This window comes from Condylura cristata, unplaced genomic scaffold (assembly GCF_000260355.1).
Source record: "Condylura cristata isolate star-nosed mole 26May11 unplaced genomic scaffold, ConCri1.0 scaffold00023, whole genome shotgun sequence".
In the NCBI taxonomy this organism is placed as follows: Eukaryota; Metazoa; Chordata; class Mammalia; order Eulipotyphla; family Talpidae; genus Condylura; species Condylura cristata.
In genome coordinates this window covers 24,475,735-24,492,975 of record NW_004567124.1, presented here as the reverse complement: position 1 = coordinate 24,492,975, position 17,241 = coordinate 24,475,735, and the positions used below count along the sequence as shown (strand labels likewise).

Here is a 17,241-nt window from a genome sequence, read left to right as displayed (position 1 = left end):
AGTTCGATCCCTGCCCTGGAGGTGATCCACATGGCAAGGCAGACCTTTCCTGTCTCGCCCGCTGTTCCCCTCAGCAGTGTACTTAGTGGATCTGCCTGTTCTGCTTCCCACTATTTCTGGTGAATCCTCTCACTGCTCCTGCATCTCTACCCTGTACCCTATTTCTCTATGCATAAATAAATAAAAATCTTGAAAAAAACTTTAATTTTTAAATTCTAGGTAAATTAAATTCTACCACCTTTCCACTGAGTGATAATATCTGAATAGGATTCAGTGTTTAATAAGAATTTCCTTTCTTAAGATACTTAAGCTTCTACCTCTTCACATGTTAAAAGTGACAGGCAAGGAAACAGAACATATCAACCCCATAAACAGAAAAGGAAAAAAGCCTTTTTGAGATATTACTAAGTCAAATCACTTAATGAAATCCATTATGTTCTGGGGAAACTATGAAAATTGGTCTGAATTCAAAGCAAAATGTATTTGAAGTTTTAGCTTAGATCCCATTTCTACTTCAGAGACACCAGGAAACTGGTGTTACTATACCATTCAGTAATTTACTTAGATCTGCTTCACTGTATTAGGAATACAATTAAGCTTAGTCTTCTGAAACTGAGGCTAGCAAATAATGTAATTTTGAGGTTAAACTCATTTTAAATTGAGAGGACACAATGTAATTGTATGGATGAGATGAAAAAAGGGTGAGATGAAAAAAGTTGTGGCAGTCTTGTACACTGACAAGAGATTTGAACCACCAGCCAGGGCAATTTAGTTCCATGAAAATATTTTGAGCAACAATGATGAACTATGCACAATTACTGCCATATACTTTTCCCATAGCATTTTAAACTTATATTAAAATAATTTGTACTAATTCTGTTATTATTACTAATTTTTACTACTAATAATTTTATTATTTTCCCCTATATTTTAAATGAGAAGAATTATTTTGGGTAGAATTATTAATATCAATTTCACAAATGATGGAAAACCGTTAAACTAAGTCAGGAATAGGATTTGGGGACTTTACAGCACAGTGGATGCATAGTATAGCACAGCCTACTACCATGCACCACACTCTCTCAATTGAAACCAAATCTGCAAAAACATTATCTGACAAAAGGAGAAAAGCCAAATGTCAATAGCTAAAAGCAGAAAATGCAAGTTTATTATTAGTTGAAAATAATTTCCTTGAACCTAGACTATGAATACAGAAAAGCAATTACCCATTTGTGGACATGATACAAAAAGACAAAATTAATAATCTTTTAGTGAGGAATTTTCATTATCTTTAATTTCTATAATTCACAAACATTTTATTAAAGCATAAATCCAATCATTTTCTTTCTTGTGCTCTCTAACTGTGTCAGATATACCTTCTATAGCTAGACAACAATGTCAATATTTTCCATATCATTTATATCTTGTTTTTATTAAAATGCCCAGTACTAAGTTTGACTAATATCACTCTCACATTTCATTTCTGATGAAGCATCCTCATTATCTTAAAGTCATCACATTTTTAGAACTGTCTCATAGCAAGAGATAATAAAATGCAAATCAATTATTATTTACACTTTAACTTAAAATCACCCTTTTATTTTTCTCTCACTCAAGAATAGTAATATTATTAAGATAGCAAAAGCTTTGGGAAATTCAACATTCCTATCAATAGCCTCTCTTCCAATAACAAACCAAAAAGCAAATAGCCTCTCTTCCCAATGAAAGGTATACAAAATATAACTCAATTTGTTTTTTTTGGCAAATATTCAGAAGAAATGCAGCTAGCCAAGCAACTTACAAGAGATGCTTCTCAAAGAGGAAACAGCTCTGCACAGAGTGTACAGCTGGTCTAGCCATGTCTTGACTAGATTTCAGCCCCAACTTATTCCCTTGGCTAGTCCACTTTATGCAGAGAACAACTGTACAATTGTACAAAGCATTCCTAGGGAAGACAATTCTGATAAAGAGAGAAACACTTATGAAATGCAGGTAAACTCCTACAAAAGTGTACAAAAAATGAAATTTTATTATCTTTTCTCAATGTTGTACATCTCGATGTGCTCTAAAAGAAGACATTTCATCTTCCCTAAGCTTGAATTTCCCTAAGTTGTTTCTAGTGAGGTAGAAGGGAAGGTTAGAAATGATTCCTAAATTTAAGAAAATCATACTACTCCCATCCATGTAAGAATAGATGTAACTACTGGTATATGAAAAACTTTTCTGTACATAGTTCCTTGCTATCACCACATTTGTTTTTTTCTGAGGCTCCTACTGCTCACACAGTACACTGCTTACTGACATAAGAGGTAACAGCCATCGTCACCTGATTGTCTAAACTGAAAATAACAGTAGTTTCCTCAAAACATTCCTTTGCAGAAGACCTGTACATCACAATTACTTTCTGCTGTTTGTTAGAATGCAGATTACAAGTTTGCTTCATTTCAGACCTAAGAAGTAGTTCTGGAAGTGAGGCCTGGACTCCTTATTTTAAACAATCAACAGTGAAAGTAGAAAAACTAATAGTTAAAAGCAATTTAAGAAGAGAAATTTTGAGGAGGTAGATATAAAAGAGAAAGGGAAATAAAGAATTAGGCTGAGCAACAGTATAAATTTTAAACCATGAATGTTAAATATATGCCTTCCTCACCATATTTATAATACAGAGATTCAAAATCTCTAGAAGTACAAATTTTAAAACTACACATACATAAATAGTTTTTTTGGTCTAAATTATAAATGTTATTCTGAAATGAGATTACAATGACATATGTGTCAAGTATTGAGTTTCTGACAGATCACATTTTTATTCACCGAAAGCCTCCTCTCAGACTAGGGTACATGCCAGAGGTGTGGGTGGGATGAGAGGATTCACCAGAGACAGAGTGGGGAGCAGAACAGGAAGATTAACTGATATACACTGCTGAGGGGAGCGGCAGGCAGGTCAGAAGAGGTCTGCCGCGCCATGTGGATCAGCTCTCTGGCTGGGTATCGAAGTTGTCCTACTGTGGCTTTGGAGAGCTTCATAGAGCTGTGCTTTAACCCGTTGCACCACCAAGGAGAGGCCACAGAAATATCATTTAAAAAAATTTTTCGTATAAGAAAACTATAGAATGTAGTCCAGATATCCCTCCTTATACTCTTAGCCAAACTTAGTTGGTCAACTCTTAATTCTTTCCTAATAGTACCTCTTAATGTGCATAACAGAAAAACGACAAGAAAAAATCTCTTACCGCTGTGAGGGGTCCTTCTGCTTGTGCCTCCATTGGACTTGTGGGTGTTGCTGCAATAAACTGACTGGCAGTTCCAACCTGGAGTTCCAGCCTATCTGTATACTGTTCTGAAGCCGCAGTGACAGGGTACTCCCCAGAAAGTGCTAAAACCACACCTGAAGCTTCCTTCTTTAAATGATCATTTTTTGACCATGGATCCAATCGTTGTTTTTCATCTTGAGGAGATTCCTCTAGGACTTGAAGCACTTCAGGTTCCTCATCAGAAGGACTTGCAGTTGTTTTATGGCCTAAAGCCTCATTTGTCCTAAAATCCCGAAGGTCCTGCTCCTTGTCCACAATCACCCACTCTTTGGAATCAATATCCTGCTTGCAGGAGCTCAGGTTAACAGCTATAAATCCATTGCTGCCACCACCATCTGCCTGCTCAGGAGTGTTGGCAGAGGCAGGCTTGGAACCGTCTGGAAGATATTCATCATCATAGTGCCAGATGTGGTCAGTACGAGACACAGCAGGAATACAAGGCTTGTGAAGCAGAGCAGGGAGAAAAGATTCTTTTCCTGCACCAGAGTCTTTTTGCATTTTCTCCAGGCTTAAGAAAATGGAGAGAAATTATGCAAAGGTTTTAGGGAAGTATTTACTACATAACCTCTGACCTCTATACAAAACTAATATTCACATAAAGAAAAGGGAAAAAGTAGGATAAAGTATAAGGAAAGGTTCACAGGTTGATAATGTGCTTCTCTACCTGCTGTAATCCTGTTTTGGAAAATGAAGCTCAAGAGAGGAAGCTGTCTCTCCTCTTCTACTATGTTATAGTTGACTGGTGTGATACAGTTCACCTTTATTTTGTCTATTCAGTCATATTGCCCTCTGCTCTCTACTTTCCTGAGAAACTGCAGAGCAATTTACCCAAGGTTTTGTTTTTGTCTTTTTCCCCCCTTGCAGAAGCCCTACCAAAAGAAATGAACTAAAAGTCAAATACTTTCTGTTTCTGTTTTGTTTTCAGAGATGTACATTGATGTATTCTCATTCAAATAAACTCCAAAGAAAGGTACTGTAAGAAGAAATGGCACTGTTACAGTTTTACCAGGCATATTCCAGTGTGCACACAGAGCTCCACATATGGTGGTGAAGGGACAATTCAAGGCATATTTTCATTTTCACTGGATTAAAAGGCAGATGACATTGTATACAAATCTCTCTCCTGGCTGAGGAACAAGCAGTAGTGTGATCGGTAGTGTTTGGCTATACTAGCATCTGAGAAACAATCCCGTCTGTAGGAAAGCAGATGAAGCAACACATTTTTTCCTTTCCTTAATACTGTAAATAGATGCCTCAATTCTTTCTAACTTTCCAGAGTCATTCTAAGTTCTGACTTAAGTTGGATAAATTCTATTTTCAACTCTGTCTTACCTCTCTGTTTTTCCCTAAGGAATTTTCTTTACCAAGTGAAGTATTTATTGTTATTGTACTCATATTTATTCTCAGTAATAGTCATAACTTAAAATATTGAAAACAATGTCCCAATCCTAGTCTAACCTTTTGATCTTATCTATATGTAGACAGTAGCCTATATCACATAGTGGCCAGACTAAATAATTACCATCTGAGGAAAAACACATATATAAGGATTATTTAAAACAGAAGCTGGATTGGAATAGACCAGAAGTGACTGAATTATCATCAGGCACAATACTACCAGTCAAAGACATGGTTATTTTAAGCTAATATTTCACCACTAGTAGTAGTCACTGTTGTATATTGAGGATGTGACTATTATTAAAGGTACTCAGTTCTCAATATTACTTAAGACTTCTTTAGTTATAAATATTTGTCTTCTTTTGTCTTCTGTTACCAAAACTAGGGGAAAATGGCTTCAAAATCATCACCTACAAATAGTCATTACATTTGCACACCACTCAAAAGCTCCACTTTTCCTTCTTTCAAGAAGAATGATAAACTTAATGTCTATTTTTCTACACACAGGCCTTCATTAAATTGACTCAAGCTGCCTGTCCCTTTTCTATAAGTTACCTCTTATTCCTCTCTCACATACTCTATCTTTCTGTCTAATGCCATCTTTATAATGTCCTTTCCAACTATAAGCTGAATTTTCATCATTCCAATAAAAGAGATCATCTTCCAAACAAAATCACTTTAAAAATGTTCATTTAACTTGTACCTATGTTACGTTACCAGTTCCCACAACTAAGCTCTCAAAGCTTAAGGCTATGCCAAATAATTTATAACCATGATTGAAGACAATTCACATTAAGAACCAAAATGGTAATTAAAATGACAGAAAATGAGTTTAATTAAATCAGTTGTACAAAAATGCAAGAATTTATTATCATTGTAACATGTTATTCATTAGAAGTAATAACATTGTTTCCATGTAGATGCTAAAAAAAGAAAAACTATTTCATACCATGTCTCAAGAAACTTGTCAGTGTCTGGCTTTGGCTCTAATGTGAGACGTTTTTCCAGCTCAAAGCTGTGTATGGATCGTAATTTTCGCACCAATGGAACATCTCTGTCTGGCTGAGTAATCTCTGAGCGAACACGAACTGGTGAACTGAGACTTGGAGCATTCAGAATACCGTTTGCTTGACCATGGCTATTTTCCTCTTCAGTAGCAGCCTTGACAAAATATAAAATAAATCATAACATTAATTCCAGTTACTATATATGGAAATAATCATTGAAGTTCAAAATGATTGGGATACATTTTCAGATGGATATTTGGGCTAGTTTAGTTTATTACATACCTATTAATCTAATTTAATTTCAATAAACTTTTTTTTTTAAAGATTTATTTATTTATTCATACAGAACTGGGGTACAGGCCAGAGATGCAGAGGGTGAGAGGATTCACCAGAGACAGAGTAGGGAGCAGAACAGGCAGATTGATGAAGTACACTGCTGAGGGGAGCAGCGGGCAGGTCAGGAGAGGTCTGCTGCGCCATGTGGTCACCTCTGGGGCAGGCGGGGATCGAACTCATGCTGAAGTGGCTTAAGCTTCTTTGTGCTGTGCTTTAACGCGCTGCGCCACCAGGGAGGGCCAATTTCAATAAACTTTTAACCTAATAAATAAATTTTTAAAAATTTTTTCTTTATTTTTAATTGAGGTAATATCTGGATATCCACATTCAGATATTACCACTGCAGTGCAACCACCATCAAGTCACCCATAGTCCACCATCATCACAGGTCACTGTACTTCTTTCCTCTTTGTTCCTATTCTTCCTTACGCCCCTCACTGTTTCAGTTCTATAAGTTATGAAGCCTTAGGTGTTTTTTCCTTTTTATTTAAATATTTAAGCTTTATTTATTTTTTTATATAGTAACTTATTTTTACATCATTTTGTGCATTTTTCCATCTCATTTGCAATCCCCTTGGGCTTCCCATCACCAAATCACCCATGTGCCATCACCATAGTCCAGTGCATTTCCCTCCCTTCACTGATCCTATTCCCCACTCCACCTCCATAAAATGTCTCTGGTATATACCTGTTCATCATTATCTTTATTTTCTCCACTGGTCCTTTATACTCCTGCTATGAGTGAAACCATTCGGTATTTTTCCTTTTCTTTCTGGCTTATTTCACTAATAAGCTTTATTTTTTACATAATTGCTCATTTTTGTACAATATTTGATTTCTTTCTTAGGGTGTGGTCCCCATAACCCCTCTATCTTCCCTTATATATGCCTCAGGTTCAAGGGTTATTTTTTAATCTCGTATTTATCTAACTCTTAGTAACTTCCCAGTCTATACTGCATTATTCATCACTTAGCATTATTCTTCAAGCTCCATCCATGTTGCCATAAGTGACATAGTTTATCTATTTAGATTGTATAATATTCCATTGTGTTAACTTCTTGATCTGATCCAGGCCACATAAGTTGTTTTCATAATTTAGCTACAGTAAATACCACTGCCATAAATATGGGAATACAAATTATCTTTCAAATTAGTGTTTTTGAATTTTTTTGGTTAGATGCCTAGGACTAGAATTACTGGGTCAAGTGACAGTTCCATTTTGAATGTTCTGAAACATCTCCAGAGTGGTTTGCATATCCACCAGCAGTGCAAGAGGGTTCCCTCTGCTCCACTCCCTTATCAGCACTTGTTTTTTCTGATCTTCTTTGTATTACTTTTTTTTAAAAGATGTATTTTATTTATTTATGCATACAAGAGCATTGTATAGGCCAGAGGAGTGGGGCAGAAAGGAGAGGTGTGTATGAGAAGATTCATTTGACAGAGGCAGATCCCCTGAAATACACTGCTGAAGGGAGCGTGGGCAAGACAGGAGAGGTCTGCTGCATCATGTGGGTCAGCTCCCTAGCCTGGGATGGAACTCGTACTGCAGTGGCTGACAACAATTTGTTAGTAAGACTTTAGCCCTTTGCCACTAGGGAGGCCCTGTTTCTGGTCTTTTTGATAAAGCCATTCTCACAGGTGTGAGAAGGTATTTCATGGTGGTCTTGACTTGTATTCTCTAATATAAGTGATAGTGAACATTTTTTCATGTGCTTGTCAGTCATCTGAATGTCTTCTTTGGAGAAATGTCTCTTTAGTTCTTTTTCCCATTTTTCAATTGGTTGTTTTGTTTTCATAGAATTTCATAAGTTCTTTATCTTTCATATCAATCCTTTGTCAGATATATGGTGTACAAACATTTTCTCCCATTCAGCTGGGTATCTTTTTATTTTAATTATGATTTCTTCCACTGTCCCTTTTTAGTTTGATGTAGTTCCAGTTGTATTTTATGTTCTCTTTTGTTTTCCTTGCCGTTGGGGATGAATCCCTAAAAGCATCACTAAAATTTATGTCATGAAATGTTTTGCTATATTTTCTTCTATGTATTTTATGGTTTCAAGTTTTATATTATTTTTTTTTTATTTGTACAGAACTGGGGTACAGGCCAGAGATGCGGAGGGTGAGAGGATTCACTAGAGACAGAGTGGGATACAGAACAGGCAGATCGACAAAGTACACTGCTGAGGGGAGCAGTGGGCGGGTCAGGAGAGGTCTGCCTCACCATGTGGATCTCCTCCGGGACAGGCTGGGATCTAACTCATGCGGAAGTGGCTTTAAGCTTCTTTGTGCAGTGCTTTAACCCAATGCGCCACCAGGGAGGGCCTTTATATTCATTTTTAAGTTGATTTTGGTGTATTTTATGAGTTAGTGGTATAGTTTATTCTTTTACACTCAACTGTAATTTTCCCCGCACCATTTATTGAAGAGTCTATCCTTGTTCCAGTGTATGCCATTGACTCATTTGTCATAAATTGTCTATACAGGTGTGGGTTTATTTTGGGACTCTCAATTATAGTGCATTAGTCTGTGTGTGTCTGTTTTTTGTTCCAGTAACAGGATATTTTAATTATTATGGCTTTATAATATATACTTTGAGGTTTGGAAGTGTGATATCTCTATTCCTTTTTGTCAGTATTGCTTTTTTGGGTCCTCCCTGGTGATGCAGCAGGTTAAAGTGCAGCACTGAGAAGCTAGCTAGCCACAGCCATTTCAGCACGAGTTCAGCAAGTTCAATCCCAGAGGTGATCTACATGGCGCAGCAGACCTTTCCTGTCTTGCCCACTGCTCCCCTCAGCAGTATATTTTGTCAGTCTACCTGTTCTGTTCCCCACTGTCTATGGTGAATCCTCTCACCACCCCTGCACTTCTGGCCTCTGCCCCAGTTCTGTATGCATAAATAAATAAATCTTTAAAAAAAATTGCTTTTGCTTTTCAGTGTCTTTATGACTCCATATGAATTACAGTGATATTAGTTCCATTTCTTTGAAAAATGATATTTTTGTTGGAATTTCATTGAATCTGTATTTTACTTTGAATAGGATGGCCGCTTTGACAATGTTGATTCTTCCAGTGTATAAGCAGGGAATAATTTTACATTTCTTGGTGTCTTTTATTTCTTTCAACAATATCTTAAGTTATCTTTGTAGAGATCTTTTACTTCCTTTATTTACTCCTAGGTATTTGATTTGTGTGTGTGTATAATAGTAAATGCAGTCATTTTCCTAATTTCTTCCTCTTCTTTCTCATTGTTAGTACACAAGAAGGGCAATGGATTTTTGTGTTGGTTTTGTACCCTGCCACTGACTAATCTGATTGTTTTGATTAGTTTTCCTTGGAATCTTAAAGGTTCTTTCTGTATATTATCATGTCATTTGCAAATAATGATAGCTTTAACTCTTCTTTTCCAATATGGTTTCCTTTTATATCTTTCTCTTGTCTAACTGATCTAGCTAGAACTTCCCATAATTGTTGAATAGTAACAATGAGAGTGACATCCTTGTCTTGTACTAGGATCTAGTAAAAAAGGTTTCAGTTTTCACCACTGAGAATGTTATTAGCTATGGATTTGCTGTAAATGGCTTTTATTATGTTAAGGTATGTTCCATTTATCCCCAATATTTTAAGGTTTTTTTTTTTTTAATCATAAATAGGCTTTAGTTTTCTATCAAATGCTTTCTCAATATCTATTGAGAGTGCCATATTGTTTTTATCTTTCTTTTTGTTAATGTGGTGAATTGCTTCAACTGATTTTGAGATGTTGAGTCATCTTTGTATGGTTGGTATGAATCCCACTTGGCCATGGTGTATGACCCTTTTAAAACATTGTTGGATTTAGCTTGTGAAAACTTTAAGGACTTGTACGTGTCTGTGTTATTTTTAGTTCTGGTATTAAAGTAATGTTGGCCTTCAATGAGTTTTCTTAATTTATACACAGTTTCAGTATTATTTTTGTTTTTTAAGTTTAGATAAACAGAATAAAAATGTTCAATAATCTTTCTTTTTGTATAATTTTTAACTAGTCACTTGCAGAAACCTATTTCTCTAAACTAAAATAGAGAAAGGAAATTCTCTTTGAGACGTAATTGGTACAACAAGAAGTAGGAGCTTACTATACTTAAACACCCCATCTTGTCCTTCACTAAAAATGAAATAACAAGAAAATCTGGAGATAGAACAGTAAGGAAGAGGCTGAGTATGTTGCAGGCCAGAGGAATAAGGCTACCTAATGACAAATGCCTATCGCAGCACAGTTGTCAGTGAAATTAAGCCTTACATTAAGTGTGAAGTAGAAGGGGAATCTGAGATATATATTTTGATTTGAGACCCTCAAGAAGATGCCCAATTGACCTCAAACTGGGAGTATACTCTGGCTACCAGTAGAAACAGAACACAATTCTTCAACCTCTAATTTAATTCTACAGTACTTGCACCAGTTATTAAGTAATGAATAAAGCTCTAAAGATAGTAAAACATGAGAAGGTGTGCAATTATTACTTAAAAGTCTGCAGAAATGATAATTTATATAAAAAAATACATTGAAAACTTCCAAGAGACTTCAGATATCAAATACTCTGTTACAGAATATAGACAATCAGAGCTGTATGCACAGTAAGTCAAATAAATAGGTCCTTTTCAAAAATATTGTTAACAAAGATTATTTGGAACTAATTGATAAATTTAACATTGAACATTCAATTAACAAGGTAAACAGCAAAAAAAAAGCCAGTGATTAATTAAGTGAATAAGAAGTTAATAATTAGTGAATATATATTTATATATACACAGATATATAAACACACACATATATATGGACCTTTGAACACCAATAATTGACATCAGAGGAACAGTAATTGTCAATCAAGACCTCTGAATCCAGCATAAACTGTCTTTGAAAGAGGCAGATAGAAATATATTGACAGCTAAGTAAAAACAGAAATACTCGACCAAAAGACCTGACCTAAAGGTCAAGAAAAAAGGTGAGTCCAAGACTTCCACAAAATGCATGGAAATGATAAAAAAAAAAATTAGTTCATATTTACATTACTTGTGTGAAAGAACAAAAACTAAGACTAATTCAAATAATTTTTTGATGAATTTTAAAACAGAAGAGAACTAAATACAGACTGAATAGTGATAATGGATGAGACAGAAAATAAAGAGTAAATAAGCTCTTCCTTGTCCAGTGCCATTTCACTCTCACATATACGCATAGACACCCACATAATCTGGCAACTGAAAATGTCACTGGAGACATTTTATAATAAACAGCGTGCTTTCGATGCCACAGACAGCCACAGTTCACAAAAATCTGACACTGACCTCCCAACTACTTTTTAGTACTATTTTTGATTATTCTTATTCCAGATGTGCTTATTTAGCAGTCAGCTCATAGTGCAGCATATCACATTTATACTAAGAATGCTTTTCCAAATGTCTCCTATAACAAAGGAGACATTTTTTAATTAAAAAAATATTTTTAATTTATATATATTTTTTACATTGTTGTTCATTCTCCTCTCTGGTGTAATCCCCATAAAATGACCACCACCAAGACACCTGTGAACCATCACCATAGTCTCTTTTTTTTTTTTAAAGATAAAGTTTAACACTGTAGTAAATGTAGTACAAAGGTAGGCCTAACTCCTGGAAGAGATTACAGAAGACTTTTTATGATATATTTCCCATTCATAAAGCCTGAAAAGTCATCTTCCTATCAAATGTTAAGAAGCATGAGCCTAACTAAAATAAGTGTAACTTCATTTTACACTTAAAAAAGTTAAACATTATGGTAATGAACAGTAATACCAAAGAGAAACTTGGGATGTCCTAAGATCACTGAAACTTAATCATTTAATCCAGATATCTATATATCTCACAAACAGGCCCGCCCAAAATCTAATGAAGAAAAAAAATCACGTAGTTTATTCACATCCATTTTCCATCAGCTCATGAACAGTTTTTGCTTTCTACTTCCTACCCTTACTTTCCACCTCTACTTGAGACAGTTCTCAGAGTAAGTACTCATAGCTCCTTTGGTCCACACTAATCAAAGGGCCCAGATTCTAATCACATTATTTGGAAAGACAATTAACTTTTATGCTACCCAGCTACCTTTTCTTTTAGCCTCAATGTCTGTTTTTTTTTTTTTTAAACACATTCATCTTTTCTACAGAATATGAGATGAAGATTAATGCTAGGTGTCCATAGTTAAGTATAAGTAAAATTAGCTTAAATACTGTGATTACAAAAAAATAAATAAAAAGTAATACAATTGTCTAACTTATGATTAAAATGAGCATCATGATACTTTGCTTTGGCAATAGGAAAAAAACAATATAAACATAAGAAGATACAATTTTATGTAAGAAACACATACTTTACAAATTCCAAGCTTTATCTTGTTCCTGTTGGCATCCATCTCTTCCCAGACATCCTTCTCTTGTGGACGAGGGTGTCCCGGAGATCCAGGCAATTTATCTGGTGACATACCAACAGGAATGCCATTCTCCCCATCACTGAGCTGTTCATCTGGAAACACCTCATCTGTATTTTCTCGAAGCAGGTCTCCTGGGATGGGGGTAGCATTGGCAATTCTAAAACAGAGAGGTGACAAAAGGATATAATTTAAAAACAGCACATCAAAAATTACTGAGCTTACCCTACATTTTGTTTCTGGTTTAAATGATGACATCTATACAAAATTAAGACAGGGCCCTCCCTGGTGGCACAGCGGGTTAAAGCACTGAACTAAGAAGCTAAAGCCACTTCCACATGAGTTCGATTCCCGCCTGCCCCGGAGGTGACCACATGGTGTGGCAGACCTCTCCTAACCCGCCCACTGCTCCCCTCAGCAGTGTACTTCGTAGATCTGCCTGTTCTGCTCCCCACTCTGTCGCTGGTGAAGCCTCTCGCCGCCCCTGAGCCTCTGGCCTGTACCCCAGTTCTGTATGCACAAATAAATAAATCTTTAAAAAAAAAAACAAAATTAAGAGAAAAAAAAACAAATAAAACCAAAGATCTTTGGAAAGTTATGCCAGTTACTAGTGTGCTTCTCTCTATGCCTCCTTGAATCTCTTATGGTTGTTGTTTCCTAAAGACCAGGCCAGAGGTGCAGGGGTGGTGAGAAGATCCACCAGAGACAGAGTGGGGAGGAGAATAGGCAGATTGATGAAGTACACTGTTGAGGGGAGCGAACTTGTACTGATGTGGCTGTGGCTACCTTCGCAGTGCTGTGCTTTAACCCACTGTGCCACCAGGGAGCCCTTTGATTTTTAAACTTTTTACTGAGACATCTACTGATAATCTTAGGGGGTTCCTTGATATGTGACTCTGCTTTTCCCTGGATGCTTTTAGGATTTTCTCTTTATTTTTCATTTTTGTCATTTTCATTATAATTAATGTGCCTTGGTGTTTCTGTTCATGTTTGTTTTGTTGGGAACTCACTAAATTTCATGGGCCTGGATGTTTATGTCCTCCTTCAGTTTCGGCAAGTTTGTTTCTTTCCCTTTCTTTTCTCCTGGAATCCCTACAATTCAAATGTGGTTGTTCCTATAAGTCTCTTGTGCAGTCTTTATTTATACTGTTCTTTTTTCTTTTGGTCAGGATTTTTGGACAAGTTTCACTTATTTTCTGGTCCATTGATTCATTCCTTGGGCTCACTGAGTCTATCGGTGAGTCCCTCTACAGTATTATTAAATTCAACTGTTGTAGTCTTTGTCACTGTCACCTGTCTGAACCTTTTCATATTTTCTCTGTTCTTGTTATTTCTCATCTTGTTCATCTATTGTTCTCTTAGTTTCAGTAAGCATCACTAAGATTATTGCTTTGAAGTCTTCCACCAGAAGTTTGGTTAATTCTGGTGTGTTAGGGAATTTTCTCAGGGCTTTATCTTGTCCCATTGATGGGGTAAATTCCTCTACTTCCTAACTTTGTTTGATGTTCTGTAGTTATTTCCGTAGATTAAGCTAGACTGCTTTTCTTCCCAGTCCTGCTGTGATGACCTTGAAATAGATTTCTAATGTTGTTTTAGTTGAAACCTTATCACCAAATAGGATGACTAGAGCTTAAGAGCCAATGCAGGAGGAGTGGTCTAAGAACCTAGTATATAAGGTGGGAGACCTGGAGGTATGCAGGTTGTTGCAGATTGCCAAGGGTATAGCCTCTCTTAGTATTTACAGCCACTTGAGCCAAGACAGGGCTCTGCAATCATCCTCTGGTTAAAACAGACTGAGGCAGCCCATTTGATGGTGCTCTCCTAGTAGTTCTGAATTACAATGACCTTTAGGATGAAGTGATATAATGTGTAGTAGTTAGGCTGTAAAAATGTCTGTCAAGCTCAGGGAAGCCAGATGAGTTCAGGCGTGGGTAGGGATGAGAGTTTTCATGACTATGGAGCTAGCCAGCAGTCCCAAGTGTAGCAGCTACCTGCTCAGCCAGCAGTTAGTGTTCTTTCAGGGAGGTAGTAAGGTCATGTTCACTAGTCTGCAATGGACCAGGAACACCAGGATCCTTGGGAAGAAGAACAGTGACTTTCTGAATGCCAATCAAACTGTCAGTAGCCTATACCAGGTCAGTTCAATGCCTGCCTACTTGGTCATGGTGTACAATCCTTTCAATACATCGTTGGATTTTATTAAGGATTTTTGTGTCTGTGTTCATAAGGAAGATTTCATCTGTAGTTGTTTTTTTTTTTTGTATGTGTGTATGATGCCTTTTTTTTTTTTTTGGTTTTGGTTTTGGTGTTAAGAGTAATGTTGCCTACATACAAAATATTTGGAAGTATTTTTTTCCGATTTTTTGAAAGAATTTGAGCAAGGAAGGTATTAGTTTATCTTTGAAAGTTTGGTAGAATTCACTTGTGAAGTCACATGGTCTTGGACTCTTTCTTTTAATTTCCTTCCTTCTGATTGGCCTTGTAAGGTTCTATTTCTTTCCTCTATCTTGGACTGTATATTTCTAAGAAGATGTCCATCTCTTCTAGGTTATTGAATTTATTAGCATATTGATGTTCATAGCAGTCTCCAATTGTCCTTCAAATTTCTTAATATTTGTTGTGATTTTTCCTTTTTCATTTTTGATTCTATGTATTTGAGATTTCTCCTTTATTTTGTTGGTAAGTATTGCTAAAGGTTTGTCTGTTTTTCAAAGAGCCAGCTTTTGGTTTCATTGATCTTTTGGACTTTTAAATTCCTATTTCATTTACTTCTGCTTTGATTTTTATTTTCTGTTCCACTGGCTTTTAGATTTGCTCTTCTTTTTCTGACTTCTCAAGTTGAGGGAGTAATTTATTATATTTGAGTTCTAACACCTTGATGTGGACCTGTATTGCTATGTATTGCCCTCTCACAATTGCTTTACTATATTGCTTAGGTTTTGGATGGTTATGTATACATTTTCATTTGTCCCTAGTTATTTTTTAATTTCTTCTTTGACTTCCTTATTAATACAGTGAGGACCACCATAATCTCATTTAACCTTTTATCATAGTGTTCCTCAGGTTTCTTTTTTTAAAGATTTTTATTTATTTATGCATACAAGTAACTGGAATATAATAGGTACTGGGGAGTGAAACGACTCACCAGAAATAAAGTGGAGAGCAGAATAGGTTGACTAACTGAAATACATTGCTGAGGGGAGCAATGGGCGAGACAGGAGAGGTCTGCTGTGCCATGCTGACAGCTTGACAGTGCTGAGACTTTAACTCCTGTGCCACCAGGTAGGCTCACGTTTCTGAGTTTTAACTGGTATTGTCCATTTTTCTTCTTTAGCTATTCTGACAATATGAATGCTATTCCTTTTCTGTCTTCCACTTGCCTTGCTTTCTTTCTAACCCTTTAAAATGATTTTTTATTTTATTTTCATTGTCAGGAGGGAATTAATAATTAATTAATTAATTGAAATTCAATGCCCTTTATTAGGTTTTCACTTCAGTCTATTCTCCTTTGTGCATTTAGGAGAACTAAATTTAAAAATAGGAGAACTTTGTAAGTTAGTCAGGCGCAATTTTATCTTTTTCTTTTATTTCTTTCAGAGTTCAATCAACTCTCATTTAATTTCTATCACCACTCCTCTATCTTATCCTTTTTATCTCCCCATTCAATGCAACCTCTTTTGAAATCTATTTCTTAAGTCAAATTTTTGATTCAAGGTGTTATCCATTATTTTTAAATGCATGCCTATAGTTAATTTCATTTGAGGTTTTGTTTTAGTTTTCTTTTATCTTCATGGTTGCTTTTCTGAGGAAAGTTCTTTAGTTAATATATGTTAGATTTTATGAAATTACACTTTATAGACTTTTAAATCTCTTTCTTGTTAATTTTCACATTATCAAGGTGCATTATAAGATCCATGGTTTAATCAGTACTCTCTAATGTCAGTATAGCAATGTTCAAACACTTTATTGAATTTTTACTTTTCAGGGAGGGTCAATATTGTGTGTCCTCTGATTTACAGTTCTTTTTTGTCCTATAGGTAAACTTATTTCTCCTTTTACCTCTCTGCCAATTATAGGATTATTACCTTTCATATCCAAACTCATCCTTTGTGCCCTGTTCTTTGAAAGAGAGTATGAAACTTTTCAGTATTTTCCTTTGCCAGTTGGCAATGGACATGTGTTAGTAGAGAGCAGTGGATAGACAGTGCAGAAGGAAAGTGTTTTGCTTCAGGTTATAGTGTGCAGTCTGGCAAGCTTCTCTAGCATGGATGGCTTTCCCCAAGAGAGGTTCCTATAACATCACATCATCTTCAGCTTCTGTCTCATGTAGCACACAGCTAATAGTTTTCCTGAGCAATCCCAACCATCCAGAGGATTCAGAGTACAGTGCTCTGGCGAGACCCCAATAAAAGGCTTTCAGTGACACCCCAGAGAGCAGATGACCATAGACTTTCAGAGGTATTTTAGCATCAAGCTGACTTCCATGCCATCCAATGATCAACAAACATGCCCTCTCCAACAAAGTCAGATCAGGCCCATAGTGGGGGTTGGGGATGTTCCGCCCAGTGGTTTTAATGCTTGATCTCAGCCCTAGGAATATGAGTGGCATCTTACATGTAAAACTATTCCTAATCTTTTTAAAAAATATTTATTTATTTATGCATACAGAACTGAGAAACAGGCTAGAGATGCAGGGGCAGTGAGAGGCTTTACCAGAGACTGCCAGAGTGGGGAGCAGAACAGGCAGACTGAC

At 36.1% G+C, this 17,241-nt stretch overlaps 1 protein-coding gene across 2 annotated transcripts in view; it reads right to left on the bottom strand.

The window, feature by feature from the left end:
* The window catches only part of TTBK2 (tau tubulin kinase 2), a 122,145-nt gene that overhangs the window by 10,441 nt on the left and 94,463 nt on the right, over positions 1-17,241 (bottom strand). For both annotated transcript variants that reach the window (XM_004687872.2, XM_012728667.1), the window contains 3 exons: positions 12,432-12,648; positions 5,662-5,873; positions 3,234-3,822 (listed from right to left, as the gene is read on the bottom strand). In XM_004687872.2, coding sequence (XP_004687929.1) covers positions 3,234-3,822; positions 5,662-5,873; positions 12,432-12,648 — 1,018 coding nt within the window. The remainder of the gene's footprint in view (positions 1-3,233; positions 3,823-5,661; positions 5,874-12,431; positions 12,649-17,241) is intronic.